The following is a 24198-nucleotide window of genomic DNA, read 5'->3' as shown; positions in this document are numbered from 1 at the left end:
AATTTTCTATTGAATGCAACGGCATGCAAAAGTTTGGGGACCCCTTGTCAGATTACAAGTGTTGTTGATTTTCTACCTGAAAATAAGTTAACACAACCTTTAGAGAGAGAAACTCAAATATGACCTTTTTCTTTTAAAATATCGGGAAAGAATTAAATATAATGTGCCATAACTTTTGCAAAGGCCACATTTTGTATTAAAACTGTGCATTAAAATGTGCAGAAGTGTGTTCTCTCTAGAGCATGTGATCTTCAACAAAGCATGTAATTTAACCAGGAGTGCCCAAACTTTTGCACACAGCTGCATATGTTTATCTTTTTCTATGCTGGTGGAAAAAGAACACATTGTACTTAATTTCCATTTTGACTGGAAATAAAATACAAGGGTGGTGTCTGAGTTCTGCAGTGTAATAATTTAAAAGTAATAAAGTGTAATAAAAGTAATAAAACAGTATGCTTTTATAGTGTACAGTATATAAATAGTATAGAATCAGGACCATCAGTGCTTTTCAAATTCTGAACAGGTGCATTCATCATAGAAACACAGATTTAGTGAGAAATTATAGAGAGCCTGCAAAACAACAACAACAAGCAGTATAGTAACTGCATAGTAACACGTAGCCGATTGAATGACAGACCATTATGATATCATATCATTTTATCAAGTCCACTCGTTTTGGTAAATCTCACAGACCTCATATATATAATCTATATCGTGATCTATATTGTGCATTATATTTTTGGTATATCGCCCACTCTTAGTCACATTCCAGTGTCCAGCCTCTAGAGGAAGTGAGAGTGTTGTGTGTGGTTGTCTGATGGACAGTGAGAGTGATGTGCTTGTGTGGAGTTGATAACGCGTCGCAGGTGCTCTGCTGTTCTCTTTTAGGTCCTGGAATAGCTGCATTCTTTCAGATCGCTTGCAGAAGGGCAGGGCTCTGACATGGATGCTTTATAATTAAACCTGGATCATCAGGGGCAACACTCAATCCTGTAGCAACAGAGCCGGACACAGCCACACGCGGTTAAATTTTAAATAGGCTGAACTCACTAAATAGCAGGATTACTGCAGCGTATTCCAGCTTAACCTCTGTCTGATGCATCTTTAGCATGCAGTTGATTATCACAGACTGGATCTGGAAAACTGGCCAAGAATATGATAAAGATAAATTAACCTCTTTCTGCTTCTGCAGGCCCTGTAGTGAAATCGACTTTTTAATTAATGTAAGCAACTTAACCATGTTACCAGATTAACTAGGACCCTGTTGGCTCTCTATGTATGAAATGTTGTGACTTTGTGCTGAGCTGCTAGAGAGCAATGAGAGGTGAAGGTATGAGAACGCTCTTCTGAGAAAACAATATATACACCTACGTTAAGATGGTCATGTTCATATAAAATGGAAAGCTAAATGGCAGCTTCCTTACAATGTAAAAATAAAATTCAGTAATGACTATAAGAAGGAATTGTTGTTTGAATGAAGTATTAAATGTGTTTTAGATGTGTTAAAGATATTTAGTAAAAACTTTAAATCAGAAAAGCTTTAAATCAGATCCTAATCATCTGCTTTTATCTGCTCTCAGTTAATTATGATGATCAGATGTGTGTATTAGAGGAGAGTGTATGGAATTGAGAATTGCTGCTCTAAAGCAGTCTTCCTGCTAAAAAGAGGCCAATTCCAGACGATTAGACAGGAAACTGACATGTTCTGGCTCCAGGCAATAGATAGTTATCAGATGTCCTAAATCTGGAGCAGGAAAACAAACTCTGCAGTGAATAACTCTGCTCTATACAGGAACATTTCATAAAAATATTAGACACTAGTTTCAGTGCCAGCCATTATGAATCTATCAACAGTTTCTCGGTAGAATATTGAGTTAACATAGAGTAGAATAGAACAGAAAAATATCTAAAAATTACACAACAATAAACAAACAGTAAAATATTCATCATATTATGCAAATGTTCATAGACATGTACCCACACTATGCACAACAGACATTGTATTGAAGAGTAAGGGATGGGCAATTAGCAAAAATAGAATCTTCAAGATGCATGATATGTTTTTTTTTTCTGAGTTTAATAAGTTGGAGCAGAAAAGGATGAACCAGTGATGCCATGTTTAAAAATATTATCAAAAACTATAAATACAATTATTTTTATTCCACATTTGGGATACTGCACTGCACTAATCCAAATAAACAGGACTAACAATGGGCCTTATTCACCAGTATCTTCCTAAGCTTTTACTTAAATTGAAAGGTTGTAAGCAAAAGTCTACGTCAGATTCATGGTGTGTTCTTAAACCGCAGAACTGTTCACATCTTTGTGCTCTTGAGTGTGTGTTGATTCTGTTCTTACATAAGAACAAATCCCAAATAAAAAATAATAAAAAAACACACTGGCAAATGTCTGAACCTTTATGAAAGTTTTAAGAAGAAATTTCTTCTTCTGAACGGTTGGTGAATGAGGCCCAATGTTCTTATTGTAGTGAAATATGTAGTTGTTCACTGTTCTACAAGTACTGACGATATCCACAGCATAGCCAGAAAAACATCATGTGACATATTGTGATGTAATTTTTCACAATAACAATAAATACTGTCGTATTTCCCACCCCTACTGACAAGGACTGCCTTCCAATGCCTGAGCAATTATTTTCTTTACCACATTAATTTGATGAACTTGTATTTTCAGTAAGTTCGCCCTCTTCATGACTGCAGTTCAGTTCAGGTGCTTTTTCCATCTGTCCCATCAGTTCCTCCTCTCCCTCCTCCTCTAGTCTTCCATTCACTCGTCCATCGTAGTATTGGCACCTGCTTGTAATGACTGTGTTAGAGCTAGCTGCTGTTTTGCTAATGCTATCGTATGGTCAGGTCTTGTGAGTTGGCAGGGCAGTGGTGAAGGCATAGTGATACTGTCCCGCCGCATGAGTGGACGCCGCTGCCAGGGCTCCGCCTGACTCAGCCTCGTTCCACTTTTCTGTTGCCCTCACAATTTCACATAACAACTATTAAGGCAATCTCAGATGAACAAATTGGGATATAGTTCGTCATCATCATCCTTTTCTTTATTTAAGCTTGGGTTCACATCGAGGAAAGGCATTTTTTCAGCTCTAATAGGCTAATCGGCTAATGTGATTCAGGCACAGGGAAACACTTAAAAGGGGAATTCCACCTGATTTTATAAAATGTCTGCATAATTTAATCGTTAAGTTCCTTCCACTAAAATTAGTTGTCTGTCACAATATCAGGTTCGGCTCAGATTTTCCTATATTTGCCAGATTGACATGTAAGGCATTCTGCTCCAGTCAGTCTGTAAACCGGGTCACAGCCCATGTTGTTTGCTGAATTGAAATCTGTTCATTCCTGCCTGATTCCAGTTTGTTTAGTCTGCTGTCACAGCGGCTGGCTGAAAAGTGTCCTTCAGGAAAATGACGTGTTCAGAATTTGATGTAAGTCTTCTGTCTTCTTCAGAATCTGACCAAACAGACCAGATGGCAAACATTGTCTTGTAGAAATTATCTAATGTGTTCATTTTCTGTTTTTGCATCTGTTAAAGTAGAAACGTAGTGACGCTTAACTGCAGTGTAAAGTGAGTTGTTACTTAGCAACTGCTGCTCAGCAAAAAAGATACATCTATGAAAAAACTGAGTAGAATACTTGACAACCAATTAGATCGTGCAACTGTTTGATGATGAAATATCATAATTGGACACTCGCAACTATCAACATTACAGTATATCTAAAATTGTCTTAATATGAAAGCTCCTTTTGGCATTTGCATTGTGTAAAAATCTTACGCTGAATGGATCGATAGAAATGGTTCAGAATCACGTTTTATTATTTTTTTTAGTAATAAATAAGTTCACACATCTTTTCCAGGGAACAAGCTTAAATATGTCTTTTCTTTTTTGCTCATTTCAGTGCAGAATTTCTATTTATTTACCGAGTAAATAAACATATTGGGGGAAAATGAAACACAAAATGTAGCCTGTGCAAAAGTTTTGGCACACTTTATACATGTTTTTTTTTTTTTAATATGTTAAATTCAGCAAACAGTAATTGTGCATTAATTGTGCAGATGTGTGTTCTCTGTTGAGGATGCAATAACTTATTTTCACTTAGAAGATCAGCAAAACATGTAATTTGACCAGGGGTGCCCAAAACTCAGCATCCAACTATATATTTTTCTCCAGCAGAATAAGTTGTATATGGATAATAAACTTATTTAATGATGGTCTGTGTGTGTGTGTGTGTGTGTGTGTGTGTGTGTGTGTGTGTGTGTGTGTGTGCAAGAGCTACATATGTGCTGTTAGCATTTTTCTAAGGCCTCAGGAAGCTGCCACCTTCTTTATAACTCGCAGTGGGACATGCCTGTCCCTACAATAGATAGCTGTCCTCATTCCACCGCTCAGTCTTCAGGGAACTCAGTACTCAGTGATGAAGATTGTACCATAGCCCCCCTCCCCACCCCCTCATATCTATTCTGCATCCTCCTTCTTAGTGGTCTTAATTCTGCAACCCTCATACTCCCATGCCTCTGCAGTAGGGTAGCCAGTTGATGAACCACCTTTAATAAAGGTAAATGGGTGAAAAGCCTCTATCGGTTTGACATTATGAAACCTTGTGGTGTTATAGTGTTAAAATGGAAGTCAGCTCCAATTTCAGTGCCAAGAGCTTAATATAGCCCCCAGTGGCCAACGCAACCAATGACTGACTAGACACTGGAGTTTGTGGTGCTGCCTGTGTGCCCATGCATGTGTGTTTGCATGTGATTTGAAAGACTGTCATTTATTGGAAACATCTTTTCACTCCAAAAAAGTTAGGACAGTATGTGAAAAGCTAATAAAAGTTAAAGCAGTGATTAGTAAATTCTGTTTAAACTGTATTAAATTAAAAATGGTACAAAAACATGATATTTGGTGTTTTAACTTATGAACTTCATTGTTTTTGTAAATATACACTCCTTCAAAATTTGATACCTGCAACATGCTCCAAAAAGTGCATGGAGGAGCATGTTTACCACTGTGTTACATCACCTTTCCTCTTAACAGCACTTAATAATTGCTTGGGGGCCGAAGACAGTTGATACAGTTTCGAAGGCCAAATTTTTTTGCCATTCTTCTGTTATATATTGTCGTGTTTTGCCCACGTTTTCAATGAGAGACAGGTCTGGACTGCACAAAGGCCAGTGTAGGACCCACACTCTCTGATGACGCAGCCATGCTGTTGTAAAACATGCAGAATGTGGCTTGGTGTTGTCATGTTGAAATAAGCATGGATGTCTCTGAAAAAGACCTCATCTATAAGGAAAAATATGTTGCTCAAAATGCATTAATGGTGCCTTCACAGATGTGCAAGTCACCCAAACAAACAGTGCATTGTGCTGCTGTACCAGATGCTTTGTTAATGCTTAATTCATCATTAACTCGCTTGATTGGACTAAATATGTTTTCAGTTCAACTTCTCCCTAGCCCTAAAAATATCACATACTCAAAGCCTAACCCACTGCTCAACACACACTCCACCCCAACCTTATGCTCAACGGTGGGAAAGTGTTGAGAGGGTTATGGTCACTGAAGTAGCAGCTTTTCTAGAAGAATTTGCCGTTCTGCGGCAGTGCAGGAGCAGCTGCACCGGACCCCACAGAGCAGCTGCTCTCTCACTCATCCTCAGTATGCCTTTCATCCCTCCCTCCAGAGACACACTGCCACTCTCTCTCTCACACACATGCTCGCCTTTTCACAAGATATCAGTTTCAATTTACTTATTGCATATTGCTTTACTGTATGTACAGTAGGGCTGGAGCAAAAAGCAATTTTTTAAAATTTTATTCTTTATTATTTTCATTATTATTTTATTGTTTGAAACCACAGGTATGTTAGAGTGTAGTGTTCAGTATATTCATATAGTGTTTGTGTGTGTGTGTGTGTGTGTGTATAAAGTCGTAACTTTAGAGGATATATATATATATATCCTCTAAAGTTACCACTTTAAGCAAAAAAAGTAGAAAAACAAAAAAATTATACACCTTATCTATACACTTCATGTTAGTTATCAACTATTGTGGCTCAAGCACTAAGTCTTACCAGCCTCAGTGAACGGTTTTGTGTATATGATGTAGCTCTTTGGTGCTGTTGTTTAGATCAGGGCTGTCTTGTTACACTGTCCCACGAACAGCTGCTAAGTGTGTAGTGAGGTCATTTGTCTAAAACAGCCACACAAGCACTTGTTGATTTTAATATGTCATCAGATAAATTGGCAGCACAGTGAGGGGCTGTATTAAGAGGTGTCATATTACTACCATTAAAGTGCTGTACGAATGACAACAAGATGCCATGTGCAGTGTCGTAACTCGACACTGACCGTTTTTCTGGAGTTTTGGCTCTGTACGTCTGTAGTAAAGAATATTACATAAATATTGGATGTAGGAATCGTGGCCTTTCATAAGCCAGTTTGAATGGACAATATATAACTAATGATTGTAAGTACTTTATAATTGATGACTGCATCAATTCTGCAATTAACAGACAATATCAGATGCTTAGTGTCTGCCCTTATGATGCTCTGCAAGGTAATAAAGGGGAATTCTTCTGTGATTTTTGCATAATCCAGTAATTGAGATGTAAACAAAGTCATTCAGAATGGTTTGATGCTTAATTTTACTTTATAATGGAACCCACACTTCATACACTTCATATATAATGTAAAATCTGGAAAACAAAAATCAGTTTTCTTGGATACTGGTTTGCCTTACAACCTCTCTGCTCTGTATAAATACATTTTAGGCCAATATGTATCTCAAAGCTTTTGTAACACTGCATCTTTTAGAACCAAACCCTCCTATCGCAAAAAGGCAACGTTTTCATAACGATTTCGTGTAATAACTTTCTGTGAGGTAGATGAATTTAGTCCTTGTCTTACGTAGGTTAAATTCTCATTGGGGTTGAGGTTGCATAATTACAACCAGTTAAGAACAGTCTACTTTCTGGCCCTGAAAAACTCAACATTTCTGCATTATTACTTGGTTAAGGTGTAAACAAAGTCATTTAGAGTGGTTTGATGTGAAACACTCTGTTTTAGAGAAACCTGGTCAGAACTGTTCACAGTGGTGGTGATAGGAACCAGATATCTGAAGAGTGTAATGCCTCTAAAAGCTCCCTCACAGACTTAATGTGTAATAAATACACTACCTGATGCCTGAGATATTGTTTTATGACAGTTTGGAAGCTTTACAATGTAGACATGGCAACCCATAATTCCTATCTCCACCACCACAAGGAAATCAGAGACAGTACATTTCTCTTCTATGCACTACTTCACATTAAACCTCTCTGAACAATTTTCTTTACATGTTAGCAGTTGAAATGTGCAAACAACAGTGTTTCATCATGATGGATCTACTGCTGTGTTCAGTGTTCCATGACCAGCTTGGCTGGTTCCTGTTGCTAATTCACTAAGAATGGAAATTGGGTGAAAAAATGAAAGTTTCAGCCTCATGTTGGCTTGCCTTACTGGTATTGCCAGTAGATGTACAACAGTGACAGACTCTACATGTAGGTGTAAATGTCTAGAATCATCTTTGGACCTTTTTTTAGTTCTCTTGTGCATGAACTAATGCTGCAACAACACACAGCTGGCCAAGAATCTTCTGACCAGCCAAGTGTCCAAATACTGGTGCCTGGAAATTGGGGTAATCTGTGATTTCTTTGTGATTCACCCAATATAGGTGTAAATACTCTCAAACTATGTGGTGGACTACAAAGATAATACAATAAAAGAGTTGTCAGTTTTCAGTTGTTTACACACTACACTGTATGGGAGACATTATAAAGGAACGAATGGGAATACTCATTGTGCTAAACATGGTGGGAAAGAAAACCCCAAAAAACAAAAACAAAAAAACAATCAGCTTGCTGGTAAAGTTGCAAGCAGGAACGCCCTGCTTGCATAATTTGAGGCAAACGATACAAACCATTTCTGCTGTTTTGTCAGATTTTATCAGTGATTTCAGGTTTGTTTTTGAAACATTAATGTGGCTTTCAGTTTCGAGATCATAAGTCTCTCCTTATTTAAAGATAGCCTGGTCTTTTATGAGGAAATAACCACTCAGGGGTGTTGCCAAGATGGCTGTCCAGTGGACAGACTGTCCTATAATGACAATGACTGTACAGTATGTCCTTGGTTGGTTATGTATTGTAAGAGGGAAACGCCTGGCTGGAGGTAGATGCCACCTATTCTTTAATTTTTGTCATTCATGTAGTTATTGACCTTGTAGCTCCAGTGAAAAAAAAGAAGCAAACTTCAGTCAAGTCACAAAACTATGGAAAACATGTTGGCTGGTTAACTACGTTTATGGTAAAGAAAAACTGTGTGAATATTTGCTTAATTATTCTTTTAAAGATCAACACTGAGTCTTGGTAGAGTCAGTACTGTTGCTGCTGTGGAAAAGGAGCTGTAGCGTTAAAGAAACTTTTGTGAGGTCTCTGCTAACTTTTACACATGCACACAATGCCACGATAGTTACCCATAGTTTTGTGGAAAACAGTCACAGTAAAAATGGCAATTTTATAAGCCCTTTAACAGTAATAGATCTTGGTAACAAGGTTATTTCTAATTAACAAGGACAAATGAAAAACTCTTTCTATTGTGCAAATGCTAACTGCAGCACACAGTCTACTAGCTTCTTCATACAAGGTTGTATGGTTGTCAGCAGTGGCAGACCATGACTACTGAAGCTAGGCCACAAATGTCAGAACTCCAGAAAAAAAATCCACCTTTCTGATGCTAATTTCTGCTAGTAATATGATTGACCAAATTACTCCCCATATACTCCCCATATATCCACCTATTAAGCCTACAGAACTTTAACTCCACCCATTCATACTGAAGTTATAAGATGTTTCAGCCCTGATTGCTTTATGAAAGAGGCAAAACACAGGGCAGCTAATCAAAGCAGAGATCATTTACATATAAGAGTCTTAAAGCACAGTAACAAAAACAGGCTGTTTAAGGGGCTGGAAATGGTTGGTGCATAAATCCATAAAAAATCTTAAAAATGGAATAGATGAACAAAATGTAAGATATGGGCCCTTTAATACATCCCTGTGCTAATACACACACACACACACACACACACACACAATGTGTCACATTTAAACTGAAACACTTACAGCAGTGCACACAAATTCACACTCTCTCTTGTACACATCTCTGCACTGCTCTGTGAATGTCTCACACTCACACGTTCTTACAACACTTGTTTACGGCTGTCTGGGGCGCCGCTAGGCCGGTTTTAGGAGAGCTTCTGCTGTGCTACCAGAGATTATGGAGAGAAAGCAATCGGCCAATGATATCGGATCTTTTAAGTTGTAAACCAATCATATCAGACCTCTTATGTTGTAAACCAATCATATGAGACACAGGGGAGGGTCTCTGGTGCTGCCAGCTCTGCTAAGTAATGTCATTCGCAGCCGTAGAAGTTGTAACAGGGTTTAGGCTAAAGGTTCACTAAATCAAACATTAAACATTTGTAAAAAAATATATAATATACAGGGCGAGTAGTTACAGAGTGAAAATGCCTACACAGTATGGATTTGGTCAATGTAGCTGGCTTGAGTTTTAACCTATGTGCTTGTTAGCTAACTTTAGGTTAAAATGAGGTAAATAAAAGGCTCACGTTAGCTGTATACAACAGTAACGTTAGCTAGCTAACAAGAAGTAATATTAGGAAACTACAGACACTGAAGACTGTGAACGAGTGAAAGAGATAGAAATAACGCTATTTACAGCTTTTTATAGTATTTTGCTTTTTGATATACAGTATTTAGAACAGTCTCCACAGTATCAGCCATAAACTGTTTACAGTTAGTGAAAAGGTCACAGTGTTGATCCTAGCAGTTTAATATCCTTCAATCTGGAGGTGGAAATTATGATGCAGCAGCTCTGAAAGGGCAGAGTAAGGTGAGAAACATTGCCAGCTCAAACACAAAATGACCAGATTGATCTCTCATTAGTAAGTTCACGTAAATCTGAATTTAATAAAATGAACATGATGCTAAAGACGAGGAGAGGGAGAGAAAGAAGCTAAAAGTGACTGACAGGACCGAAGGAGCAGATCTGATGGAGGTTAGTGATCAGGAAGAAAGCGAGCGAGAGTTGTTTAAGCTTCCAGCTTTTAAGTTTTCATTATTCCCTTAATATATCCTCATTTGTGAGCCTTAAAAAACATTTTTTTCTTGAGAAAATGTAACTGTGTTATCAGATGCTACTGTGACCATGAAATTCTGCTACCTAACCTAGGTTAATAAACATGTAAGTGCAACTTACAGAACAAAATGACATTATTTCTAACTGCACCAATTGAGACACAACCAGTTCATAATCTGTGTATTTGAATTACATATTTACGATCTGCAGCTTATCAATGAGAGTGAAGACAGTGTTGCTTGATTTACTGATTTACTGTGTGCCAGCTTGACCAAATAGCCATTTTAAATCAATCTATTGCTCCTCTAAAAGTTCCTGATGAACAGAAATGTGTTGAGTAAAAGCTTAGCCCCCTAGTAAAAGCTTAGCCCCCAATCCATGAATCTCTAGTGAAGCTGCTGCTGCTGCCCTCTAGCTTTAGCAGGCTGCGGTGCTGACTGTTGCCATGGTGACAGCATCAGTATTTATTTGTTAGGGTGCTGCAGGAGATACTGATCAGGCCTTGGGGGTGAGGGGGGTGGCATTGGTGGCTGAGGTCCAGGGAATGAGGGAATGGCGCAGATGGAATCCAGGCAGCAGGAAAGGCGACCCTAAAATAAACACACACACACACGCACACTCTCGTCTTGGTCTCACACAACGCCGCATAAGGTAACAGAGGACATTTTATGAGGACTTGATGGTCGACAGGGAGCAGAGAGAGTTCCTCTTTCATAGGAATGCTCGTTTATCATTAGGGTCTTGTGGGTGTTCTTCCTGCTGTTGGCCACCAGATGGAGCACTTTGGCAATTTCTATCAACTCTCTGCAGCTATAGCACGTTGCAAAACAAGTTGCTTAAACTCCTGGTAGTGTTAAATTCAGAGCTACAGTGCAAAACTAATAAACTATTGATTCTATTGCTAATTGAGTAACCTACCAATTATTTTGATTATTAATTAAGTGATCAGAATAAAAAAATTGACTTTAAAAAGAATGAAAAATTGGCAACTCATCATTGCTAATTCATTGAAAATGTCCATTTTAATTGATGCTCTTTTTAATTGAGTAATTCAATTTAATCTAGATAAATTATTTTTACCCGACAGCTTTTATTTCAATTTATTTCAATTCAATTTTATTTCAATCTGAACAATTCAAACGTGATCTTAGTTATTAGCCTGTTTTTAGTCTATATATATATATATATATATATATATATATATATATATATATATATATACATATAGAACAGTACTGCAAAATATATATGTATACATATATGTACAGTACTGCAAAAGTCAGAGACCATGCTTCTTTTATTTAATTTTTATTTAAATGGACGTTAATTACAGGTTATTCATGTTTCATTTCACAGAAACCTCAACAACTGCATATATGATATCAAATGTTTTAGAAATTAGTATGCATTTAGCTTCCATTCATTTCAGGAGACATGCTTTCAGTTTTTCAAAGAAATCTGCAGCAATATTTTTTTTCACACCTCCAAAGTTCAGTCTTAGAACTTGGTTGAATTTTCTGCTTCTCACAATCCAAGTAAGCCCAAACACATTCACGGTTTGATGGTCTACCAGGTCTTGCACAGTTGTTAGGAGACCCATTTTCTATGCAACTTTCAAACCTCTTTACAAATATCTCCTGAAAAAAATAATAACTTGTACTTAATGGCTGTTTTGACTGGAAATTGAATAAGTGAAAGGTGGTATTTGACTTTTACACAGTTTGTATGTGCACACTGATGCATTAGTGCATTGTGCATGGTGCACATACACGCATGTAAGTATGAGTGATTTTATAACTGATAGCAACTTTGGACTGAAACGGCTTATGATCAGATGAAGATATGGTTTGTTATTAGGCACGAGGAAGTCTGTCACTGTGTGCTTGTGATCTCATATCTTGCTTACTTTGCTCTTTTGTAGATATGGTTCTTTCAGTATGAATCATGCGCTTCAGTTTCACAGCACATGTACATACGCTTGATATGAAACGTACATTTCGATGGGTGTGAAGTGTCCACTCTTGCACGCATAATTTTCTTGATCTTTTAGTCAGCACTAAACTGTCAGTTAGTTTTTAACTCATAGCCGAAAGTAGAGAGACAGAGCGGTGGGGTTCAGAATCATAGTCTAAAACTTAGCCCAGATGGTGATGATTAATCAATGTAATCAAAGTTTTATTGTTCTTATAAATATGTATATTTTTATTGTCTTTCAAAATTCAGTCATGTAAAGAGACTAAATAAAAAAAATTATATATACATACATATATATGTGTATCAGAGATAAATAAACAAGACTTTAAATTGTAGTAGACCGCAGTGTGGTAAGTCATATGCTGCATTTAAAACTGTTCCTTCTTACAGAGATAGAGCACTACTCATACATGTCTCATACCTGCTGTAATGCTGTTTGAATTCTCAACAGTATCGGTTTCACCAGTATCTTTCAGCCATTTCATCCTCGTTTTCCAGTTAGTTCACTATACAGCAAACGCTAGTGACGGAGTTAACAAGTGAATCAAATGCAGCATCAGCCAGTATATTAAATGTCCTGTAGGGGGAGACAAGGTATTCACCTCTTTGTAGATTATAGTCTTTCATTAGGCAGTTTATAAACAGACTGCATTGATTCATTTTCATACCATTTCCACCCCCTTAATTACAGTAATGCATGTGAAAACATGTTCTGAATTAAAAAAAAAAATGGCAGTACCTCCAACACTGAGCCTTGCTGAACAATACAGAAACCAGACTTGTTCATTGCAGCTCCGGTAGGGAAACTAGGCTGAGGACATGCAGAATCAAATCAATCATCAGTTCAAACCAAAAAGGGTATCATGTGACTGTATTACAGGAAAAATAAATAACTGTTGCGCTTTAATAAATACTTAAAATCTTTATTGATTATGATGTCTTATTTATCTGTCTTAGCTTCATTGGAATATTTGTACAGAGAACAGTGTTGCCAGTATAAAGTTTAACTGTTTAAAGCAACTGTTAATTTAAATTTAAAAAAAAAATGAAAGTTTCCTTTCTCTCTGTTAAGGAAAAGCCGCTGAAGAGCACCAAGAAGGCCGAGGCAGCAGGTGAGGAAGGTGAGCAGGTTCTGAGTGAAGGAGGAGAAGAGGAGCGAGGAGATGAAGAGGAGGTGGAGATTGAGGAAATTGTGGAGGAATCTCGGGCGGCGCGCATCAAACGCAGCGGCCTGCAGCGCGTGGACGAGCTGAAGAAGGCCTTCAGCAAGGAGCAGATGGAGAAGACCAGGCAGAGAACCAAGGAGAACCTGGAAAAGACCCGTCAGAGAACCAAGGAGAACCTAGAGAAAACACGCCTGAGGACCAGGGAGAACCTGCAGAAGACCAGACTGAGCCTGGGCAAGAAGATGGGTAAGCTGGGGACAAGGATCACACCCAACACCGAGCGGAAGGAGAAGCTGCGCATGTCCCGCGACAAGCTGAAGAAATCCCTCTCGCCAGAGCACGCGGTCTACGCACGCTCTAAAACCACAACTTACCGCGTGCCTCCTTTCACTTTCTACGTGAAGAAGATCCGCGAGGGAGAAGTGGAGCCTGAGCCAGAAGCCGAGCCTGAGAAGGAGGAACCAGAGCAAGAGGAGGCCAAGGAGGACCTGGAGGTGCAGGAGGGCCAGCTGGTCAACCTGAGCAGCCCAGAGTTGGAAGCTGTGCTGGAGGAATCCAGGCTGGTGATTCAGGATACAGCACAGGCAGGCGAGAAAGCGAGCCAGTGAATCCAACGTAGCAGCCCCCGAGAGTGGGACAAATAAAATGGTCATGTGACGCAGAAGTCCAGAGATAAATATGAAGGATAAGTGAATGTATACCACGGATATGTTCGTGAAAAGTCTTGACAATAATGCAAAAGCATGTTGGATTGAAGGGCAGACTGAAATGTTTATGGGAAAGAATGCTTTTATCTGTAATAGCACCCCCTAACCAGTTGTTTTTAATTGCAGTTTTCTGAATCTTACACGGTTTAGTGTTTGTTTTTCTGTAATACACCAAATTCTCCTTATATAGATGATGATTGACCGTTTGCAAAATTCTGGAAAGTCAAGTCTCCTTTAGTTATGGTTGCTATGCCCATCAAACCTTTAGCTCAGGCTATCTGCTAGCATCTGTATCATTAGTGCTAACCGACTAAAACTTTAGGAGAACGATGAGTACCCCTGAAAACATTTTATTATTGAAAAATAAACTGGCTTTACATGTTCAGTGCAGCCTTACATGTTTAAGAATAGACAAAATATGACTAAGAGATTTAAGATTGTGGAAACCATGTTCATATTGATCAAACCAGGGAATCTTTTAGGTACTGAACTTTAAAGTGGAAGGTTTTCATGTCTAATAAGGAGGAAGACTGAGCTAAAAGCTCTCCTTTCAGATCAGCTAATGCAAAAGCCAACACTGGAGCTAGTCAGAGAAGATGCTGAGAAAGATATGCCTTCGTACACACAAGGTCTTTTAGCATACTTTAAAGAAACAATAGAAATGATAATGTGTACGAGTGCATTAATCTCTGTCTTTACACAGAATGTTTCTGACTGTACAGTCCTACTTAATCTGACTGATTCATCAAACTGTCAACAGCTAGGTTAAGATGAGCAGCAGAAAAGCTAATTTAGTTAACTATCTGATCTTAACATTGCGTTGTAACATCATTTGTCGCTAGACATCACAATAAAATGTATTAAAGCAAATCTAGTAACCCAGATAAAGTTTAGCTTAAGTTACCTGAGAGTCAGCCTGTCCGTAGTTGTGGCACTGAGCTGTGAGTGTGATCTTCCACATAGATTAATCCAAAAGATTCTGCTGGGGGAATAACACACCCTCCAGATTATCACATGTTCATCAGTAACACCTTTCTTTGCTTAATAATTCAATGTAATTTACTGCCAGTGTCAGTTTCACTTGTTATTGCGTGTGATGGAGGAAGTCCAGTTTAGAGACAATTCTGGATGAGAGCCATGTCAGCCATTATTTTGCAAATGGTCAGTTGGCTAGTGATTTGGAGAGGGGTGTTGGAAGAGGAACAGGAAAAGTATAGGGTCCATTATGGCTAGAATCAATAACGACTGTCCAGGATGTATTTTGAACTGGGCAGACCCTAAAGACTAGGGGTGTAAGAGTACACGGTTTCATTTACAATACTGGGTTCACAATTTGATATTTTCACAATAATTTGGGCAAACATTGTATTAATAAAAATAGGGAGTGGGAGCTACGAGTGTGTCTCGTGACATTCAAACAATGCAGCTGCTTTAGATGGCATATTTAATGTAATTCAGCTGATAACACCCGTCTCCACTAGGCCTGGGTATCGTTCAGTGTTTTTGATACCAATACCAACACTGATATCACTGAAGATAGCAATTACTGAGCAGTCCTTTTTTCAGATGTTAATTGATTATGTAGACGTTGCATTAATTTACAAATAACTGATAAGGAAAAGTCAGATTGTAGCACTGATTTTCAGTATTTCACGGGTGAACTGAGTGGTCATATGCTAAGTACTTGCTCCAGCATTACTGGTATACATTTTAAGCTTAAATCTAAGCTCATCTGTAGCCATATTTTCACAGTAGATTTCCTCTTTATGCATTGAAATGCTTTAGCAACAAAATTGAGATCTAAACAAAAATTGCTTGAGGAGTTACTGGCACTATAGCCAGTATGAATAAACCAGGAACACTGTAATTTCAGAATGCTTTGTATTTTACTTGTAGTGGACTTAGACCCAACTCTGAAGATGACAGACTTGTCTTTTGATGGCTTCTTCTTGTTTGTCAACGCAAGAAGTGAACATAGGTTAAAGCACTTGAGAACTGGGCTCCTAGTTTCCATTGCGCGGATACGTTCTTCAGGGTTTCATAACAAATAAGAGTGTGCGGGTCCTTTGGAACAAAAACGGAACGCTGTGTATGAATGATTATTCATTTATTTATTATGAATGATTATGAAAAATGAAAGTGGAAGTGCTAAAAGATCAGTGAAAAACTACTGAGGAATAACTAACACAGCCATTTCTTTTACTTCTTGATGCTTACTGAATGACTGTGTGCATATGAATGTTGTGGGGTTTTTTTTTTCTTGTTGAAACTGAAAATGATTTGAAGATCATCAAATACAGTATTTCAGCACTGGGTTAGTTAAATGGATGTTGGATTGTTGGGGTGTCACTGTACATTTAGCTTCTATTTGTCACAGATTTTAGAGATCTGCTTTAATTCATAGATATTACAATAGCAGCCAGTTTCAATTGGCTGAATAGAGTGCTGTAGTGGTTACCCTGTACATAATAAATGCATGTTCACAGTCATAAGGTTTTCATGTTTTCTATACATGTAACACATTAATGCAGAGTCAGAAAAGTAGCCAGGGGCCTATGGGAAACTGTCTGTTAACATGTGCAAAGAATGTGTGGTTTTATTTGCAGTATATTCACAATGTCAAAAACTGACTTTTTTATTGTATTTGTACATTTACAATTTACTCACAGCTATATTACATCATTTCACTCTTAAGTAATGGTGCTGTATGACGTCAAAACCTCATAACTTTATTTTTGTTGTTAATTTCTTTGGCATTTCGTTAATTGCATGATGAATGGACCAATAGAAATGGTCCAAAATTACTTAGAATTAAGTCTCAGGACATTAAAGGGCATTCCGGCCTAAAACTAGCATACATTACTTGTTATGTTACTCTGTAACGTAGCATTGTACCCCTCAGTCATCAGTTTGACAGAATTCATGATATTGTATTGTGTTTTAGTTGTTGTCACTCTCCCACTACAATACCCAGTGTGCATTAGGCAAATAAATCACACAGGCAATAAAAAACACCACAACTCTCAACAAATCCTGACTGCTAACCACTGATCTACAGGCTAATAATGCCACCTGTGGTGTTAAGTAGCATTAGCAGTAAAGCACTAACCGCATTTTTTTTCTTTGGTAAAGGAATTATTCAGTTAAAGAAATGTTAGATTTATTATAATTTTCTATAATTTAATATATATTATTATATATTATTATTCCCACCCAAAAAGCACTTGTAGTCTTCCACCTTCAAGATATATAGATCAGAATGAGCTATTATTTGCCTTTAAACCAGTAATACTCACTCCAGAGACCACTGCAGCACTGCTGTATATGGCGAGTAGGTATGTTTACAGGAGCTTTAACAATGGTTACAATTTTCATTTTGGCCGGAGTTTCCCTTAAACCCACATAAAGCTAAAAAGATATGAGGTTTTGTTACGACAGCAACAATACGTTCTTTATTCTGACAGATATTTTACACATTTATTGGTCTTTATAGCGAAAACACACTGCTTACCATGGAGTAACTGGAACACAGCTAATTTAGGTCTGACCCCAAACTATTATTCAGGATTTGGTTTCATTTCCTGTCCGTCTGCCACAAGGATCACTGTGGCTAGCCTGTCGCCTAGGATACCGCCCAAGGTCAACGAGCCCAGGTCCTGAGTTTGCTGCACTCTTATCCAAGGCTTATGGCCATCTGTATGGGCTTCAGTGAGATTTTTGAGTGAATGGAAAACATGTACACTGCATTAAGTAGCTAAATAAAAAAATCTATGTTTAGATTAGTTATTGTGAAACTGAAAATAAACATGTGAAACACTACACAGGAATGTGTTTCACTCTGTTTCACTCAGTTTTTCTTTCCCTCTGTGTTGTGTCCTCCACTTTCCTCACTTTTCATCTTATTTCTTCTCCAGTCACACCTCAGTATGAAAGTTTATATATAGCTGTTATCTTTTCTGTTGTAGCAGATTAATAGTTAAAGGTCAGGCAGAAGGTTGAGTGGTTGGAAATAACTGACAAAGCAGACACCATTTTTTCGTGCAGTCTGTTCTCAGTATTCACTCAAACATTTTGAGCACAGAAACTTAACCTACCATAGGCTTCTACAGGTCATAGAACAAGAAGTGTTGATGTTCTCCACAGTCTTGATATTATTTCCATCTTATGGTAAGACCTGATAAAGAACAGAACGGGGGTGACTTGCTTTATTGTACGGAGTGATGCATATTCTATACTTCACAGTTAAGCACATAAATTTCAGTCTTCTCCATCTCAGGCATCGAAACACAAGTGACTAAGCTGTACTATAACACTGGCTAATGAGTGCGTAATGAAAAAGAATATCAGTGAAGGTAAAATACTCATTCTTATTTTGTACAATAACCTAAGGGTGTGGTTTCAGTGTTTTGAATCCAGAACTGGGGGCAGCTCTGTACCCCACTGAATAGAGGTGGGTATCTGTATCACTATATCTTACTTTAGAAGTATACAAAACCTTTTCACAATAGAACAAACTAGGGAGAAACCTTGCTTAAAGAAAAACAGTTATATCCCATTATTGTGTACTAATGAACACTAAGAACAGAAATATATACATGTACATATTAAAACATTTAATATTATTGATGGAAGATATTTGCACAGAAATGGACTTTTAAAAGGCAAAATGTCAGTTCCCTGTACATGTTGCCATTTTGGTCATTAACTGTAGGGTTTTTTTTATGACTGATCCAACAGTGTAGACTGTTTCAGCAAGCTACCATATAACCATGGACAGTGGAAAGTGTGTAAGTGACCGTTCTGTTTTACTATAATTAAGTATTACAATTAGTTAGATTTGTAGATGTGTGCTTTACAATTATTGTAAAAATTTGCACTTTAAAATTATTTTAAAATGTTATTGAAATTGAGTACCTGTATTCTTACTCAGTTATCAAGAGGAAAAGTATATGTTTTGCTCCTTACATGTCTGTTTATACATTCAAAGTGCTTGATTCAAAAGGCCTGAGATTTTCATCTCTCTCTCTCTTTCTCTCTCTCTCTCTTTCTTTCTCACTTTCTCTCTTTCCAAATTCATAAGTCACTAATTACAAAATACTTTTATGTAATATATAAATTATATAGTATTTATAAAATTGTAATTGTATATAATTTATATATATATATTTTTTATTTTTCTATATATATTTACCTATATATAAGTACGTGTAAATGTCGAAACTTTTCACCTACGTATTTTTTGTTTCCGTATTTCCCCTTTTAACTGGGTAAGATTTTGACACAATACTTATATCTATAGTGACACACACTGTCCTGATCTTCTGGACGGCAGTGATTCCCTTGTGTCGGAGGCCACTGAAACTGTGTTGTCATCAAGAGGTTTTATGTACAGAGCTACCTATAAATATGCGCTATGGTAGGACATTTTGATAAGCACATTGCTCCAGAACACCCACCTTACTTTTGTATAGCTTAGTGATGTCAAACTGATGCACCAGCATAGACACAGAGCACATTGCGTCATCGGAGGGAAAACCATGCGCCTCCCGGGGTAAAACATTCTGCGAAGTTTAAGGAGTGAATGGGAAATTGTGGGGCACTGTGTCTTGAAACAACAGATGAGGTGTAACACCATCCTATTGAAATACCCTTCTGTCAGAAGAAAGGGCCAGATATAATAAGAAACTAAGTCTTATTGGATTCCCTCAGTGTCCCTTTTTTGTCCCAAAATCAGAGTGGAAAAATGACCCCGCTAGTGCGGCCAACCATCACTTATTTCCACTTATACCATTACCTGACCAAATCACCAGGTAGGTTAAGCTGGTCAATATTGTCATTGAGATAATGTTAGCCTCCTATATCCTCCTTTTTCTGTATCAATCTGAATCAAATACATATGAAGTTGTCATATTGATATGTTTAAGAGCAAAATGCTCCAGTATAGCTGAACTATTACATATCATCAGAGGTACTATTACCATTACCCTCATTGTTAGCTAGCTAGCTGGTAAGCTAACCTAGAGCAAGCTACCATTGCTAGAATCTAGATAGCTTAACTAACTAGCTAAACTATCTGGGGAATTGGATACTAATTTTTATTAACAACAAATTATCACATAGATAGATGTGGATACTATCAGGACCCCATAAAGTCCCTGTGGATGGGGAGACCATAGATATACATACCTAGATGCCGCGTTGGGTCAAGCCAGGCACGTCAACGGCGCCACCATTTTAGGGCAGTCAACATTGCTGCTGGACCATTACAGAGCAGCAGTTTAGGAAGATACTGTCCAGAATTATACTATTTCAAGAATATTGCACTCAGAAAGAGGGATAGGATTATATAACGGAGGGAACGCAGCGATCGACGCTCATGTTTGTGTGATGTTTATGTGTAGATATATGGCTGTGTGGGTGGTGATTCACAGAGAACCTGTTGATGTGATTGTTTTTCCTCTGGTTTTATATTAAACTTATTTCATTTAATAGTCCTTACACTCCTTAATCCGTGTAGATATTTATAATAGATTAGCACCTTATTATATGAACCTGAAGTTAGGTTCTTATTTGCCAGCTTCTTGTTCGAGTTTTCCCATTCCACCTTAAATGGTGCAGCTTCAGGCACCAGAAATGGCCTGCTGCACCATTTAAGGTGGAACAGGAAAACTCAAACTAGAAGCTGGCGAACAGGAAGACAACGTAGCTTCCTCCTTCTGTGTATAAAGATTAGAAGTGATAATTAGCACGATCAGTTAATAAAGAAATAAAAGCTACTGAGAGCAGTCCGTGCAACCTAGATTACTCTGTGTCTGAGGATTATAACAAAACAAATTTGGTGAAAATTGGTTGAATAATAAGGAAGTTGTGGCCGATTTAATCCTGAGACCCATCACTTCTCAGTACAAGTGAACTTGTTCACAAGCGGATCTTGACGGCACCAACATGGCGGACGCGCAGGCGTATCGCCTCACATAGAGAACAACAGACAACGCAGCATCTAGGTGTGTATATCTATGGGGGAGACCTACTGTCTGTTGATAGCATTAAAGCCAACTTTGATGTCTTTTTAGCTCCACTTTATGTCTTGGAATCGTATAAAACCTTAAATCCGATTTTTAATCTAATTTGTCTTGCAACCCACCACGCAACAGCTTTTTGGCATGTTTGCAATTTTAGTTTAAAACAAGTAGAGGGAAGTGGGCAATATAAATCAATTGAAAGTGCAGAGTTGTTTTCCCCCACAGTGTGGACGTTGCCTAAATGCACGCTGTCTTTATTAGCTAGCATGTAGCAATATTAGTATTACAACTCTTTAATGGATCCAGTGACATGCAAGAAAAAATGCATTTTTATTCACCACAGGGCCTGATAGAGGTGGTTTTCCATAAACCCCATTCATTTTGATCATAGAGAATTCAAGCTTAAACCTGGAGTTCCAAGTATGAGCATAACGTGAACTACAGAATGACACACAACTTCAGTGGTCTATTCTACGGTCAAATCCAGAGAAGCCATGAGGGAGTTATAATTTTCTAGATTGTTATCTTGAGATAACAAGTTAGTTATCTTGTTAAAAGTTGTTTAACAATCATTTTTTGTTCACTTTATATTGGCTAACATTCCTCATTCCTATTTTGTCAGTTCTCAAACATGTATGTCTCCAATGTATATTCAAGCCAGTTTTAAAATGTGTTTTTTTTTCATGTACTCATCTGCATTCTTCTGAATCTCCCTTTGTGCTATTGAACATTTAATTAAAGGAACTTTGATGGACATACACTATATTGCCAAAAGTATTCGCTCATCTGCCCTCACATGCATATGAACTTGAGTGACATCCCATTCTTAATCCATAGTTTTTAATATGATGTTGGCCCACCCTTTGCAGCTATAACAGCTTCAACTCTTCTGAGAAGGCTTTCCACAAGGTGTAGGAGTGTGTTCTGTCATTTTACGTGCCCTACCACTTCGTGGCTGAGTTGCTGTCATTCCCAATCGCTTCCACTTTGTTATAATACCACTGACAGTTGACTGTGGAATATTTAGTAGTGACGAAATTTCATGACTGGACTTGTTGCACAGGTGGCGTCCTATCATGGTACCACGCTGGAATTCACTGAGCTCCTGAGAGCGACCCATTCTTTCACTAATGTTTGTAGAAGCAGTCTGCATGCCTAGGTGCTTGGTTTTATACACCTGTGGCCATGGAAGTGATTGGAACACCTGAATTCAATGATTTGGGTGGGTGAGTGAATACTTTTGGCAATATAGTGTAGCAACGAAAACTTGCAGCTGGATGTGTCAGAATTTTGCGAACTGTGAATTAACTGCCAAAAGTACAGATTCTGTATCTTTATAAACATATTTCAGTGCATAAGCCTAGAACATTTTTTTCACTTTTCGTGTAATGTGTGTAAATGCTCTGTAGTGTCAGCAGGTCTTTTTCTCTTGTGCTCTCCTCTTTTATATGTTCACTCTGTCCTTTCTGTCTCAGTGGAGTTCCATTAGTTCCATTAGAGAGATGAATCTGATTAAGGAGAGTGCTTTTTCCAGAGCAGGGGTGAAAGAGAGGGATGATGGGGAAGGGAGAGAGCCTGGTGGGGTAGTTTCCTGTGTATGTGTGTGTTGCCAAAATACAAACCATAGAGTGTAAACGGGGTTTGATCAATGATCAGACTGGCCAAGCAATATTGAATTCATATCAATACACATAGATTAGATTACGATAAGCATAAACAATGCTTACAATACTTACTTTTATGTGCCGCTATACAAATGTAATAGACCATTGTATCATTAATTAGATTGTACATGGCTATTTTAAAAACACTCAGGCTAAAATGAATTGCCGTCTCTCCTACTCTAAACCCCTGTATTATGTATCAGGCCTGCCTGTGTTTGAAATGCAGCATGAATAATGTATAGAGCGTCTGAGACTCAGGAGAATATATAGCAACATCATATTCACACAAAAACACCATGTGGTATCTGCATGTATACGTCATGGTGTTTTAGTCTGAATAGGTGTTTACATATGCATGTACAACTGCAAGAAAGAAAATCTGCTGTTTCCATTAAGTAGACCTGTGAGGAGAACATACCCAACAGGAAGAAGGAAGGAAGAATCATTTAGGTTCAGGAAAAGTGATCGTTCCAGTTTCTCTACACAATCTTAAAGGGCCCGTGTCATTGAAAAAAATCAATTCACTCTCCAGTCCATAGGCTGCAAAAACAAGCCTGTTTAAATTGTTTTTGTGATGTTACTAAAAACAATACATTTAAATAAAAATGCCTTTTCAGCCAGCAGCAGTTTAGTCCTGCCCATTTGTGCTGAAGTTATGAGTGTTTCAGGCTGGCATGTTTTTTTGAACAAGCCACAATACATTACAGTCACTTGGAACAAAGTTTGTTTACATATATCAGCCTTAAAGGCACAGTAACAAAAACAGACTGTTTAAGCCATATTGGAGCTGGATCAGTTTTACCTGGGCAGGTACTTTAATCTGAATGAGGAGATCTGTAATTTTAGTACCTTCTATAATTTGTCAATCCCAGAGCTCCCTTAGTGATTGTAGTCCTGTTTGAATGAACATCTTATAACAAAACCAGGTAACAGAAAACAGCCACTCCATTTTTTCCTGTTATGCTACCTGAAGGCAAAGCTAACTGCTCAAATAAAGCTTGTTTCAAACCAATTCTGTAGTCCTCAAGTTAATGGCAACAGGCAAGACACCACATGCTGAAATTAGCATGATGACGTTTCAGTCTGGTGTAATTATTTTTGTTACACAGGGCCATTTGGGGTCATTTGGGGAATTTACGCAGATATTTTATCCAGCATGAACCGTTCAAATCACGCATAGATCATATTACCGGACGTCCTGTGGTAAAACTAATCCAGCTTGAATAGGGCTTAGTTCCAAAGCATATGTGGCAAGCTCCAGTCCTGGCAGGCCAAAACACTGCAGACTTCAGCACGCTGCCTCATCAAACACACCTGATTCAGCTCAACAGCTAATTAATAAGGCCTTCATGAACTGAATTCAGAGCATTAGACAAGGGTAAACACTAAACTCTGCAGCACTTTGACCTGAAAGGTGCCCAGTTTAACATGCCTTTTTGAGAGAAAATGGTCATGTA

General features: G+C 38.0%; 1 protein-coding gene across 1 annotated transcript in view; it reads left to right on the top strand.

The window, feature by feature from the left end:
• The window catches only part of cavin1a (caveolae associated protein 1a), a 31397-nt gene extending 13492 nt beyond the window's left edge, over positions 1–17905 (top strand). Inside the window, exon 2 of the mRNA XM_036590588.1 lies at positions 13255–17905. Within this exon, the coding sequence (XP_036446481.1) occupies positions 13255–13956 (702 nt within the window). The 3' untranslated portion in view covers positions 13957–17905. The remainder of the gene's footprint in view (positions 1–13254) is intronic.
• Positions 17906–24198: the final 6293 nt, after the last annotated feature.

This window comes from Colossoma macropomum, unplaced genomic scaffold (genome assembly GCF_904425465.1).
Source record: "Colossoma macropomum unplaced genomic scaffold, Colossoma_macropomum, whole genome shotgun sequence".
Lineage (NCBI taxonomy): Eukaryota > Metazoa > Chordata > Actinopteri > Characiformes > Serrasalmidae > Colossoma > Colossoma macropomum.
This window is presented reverse-complemented; position numbering and strand designations above follow the sequence as displayed.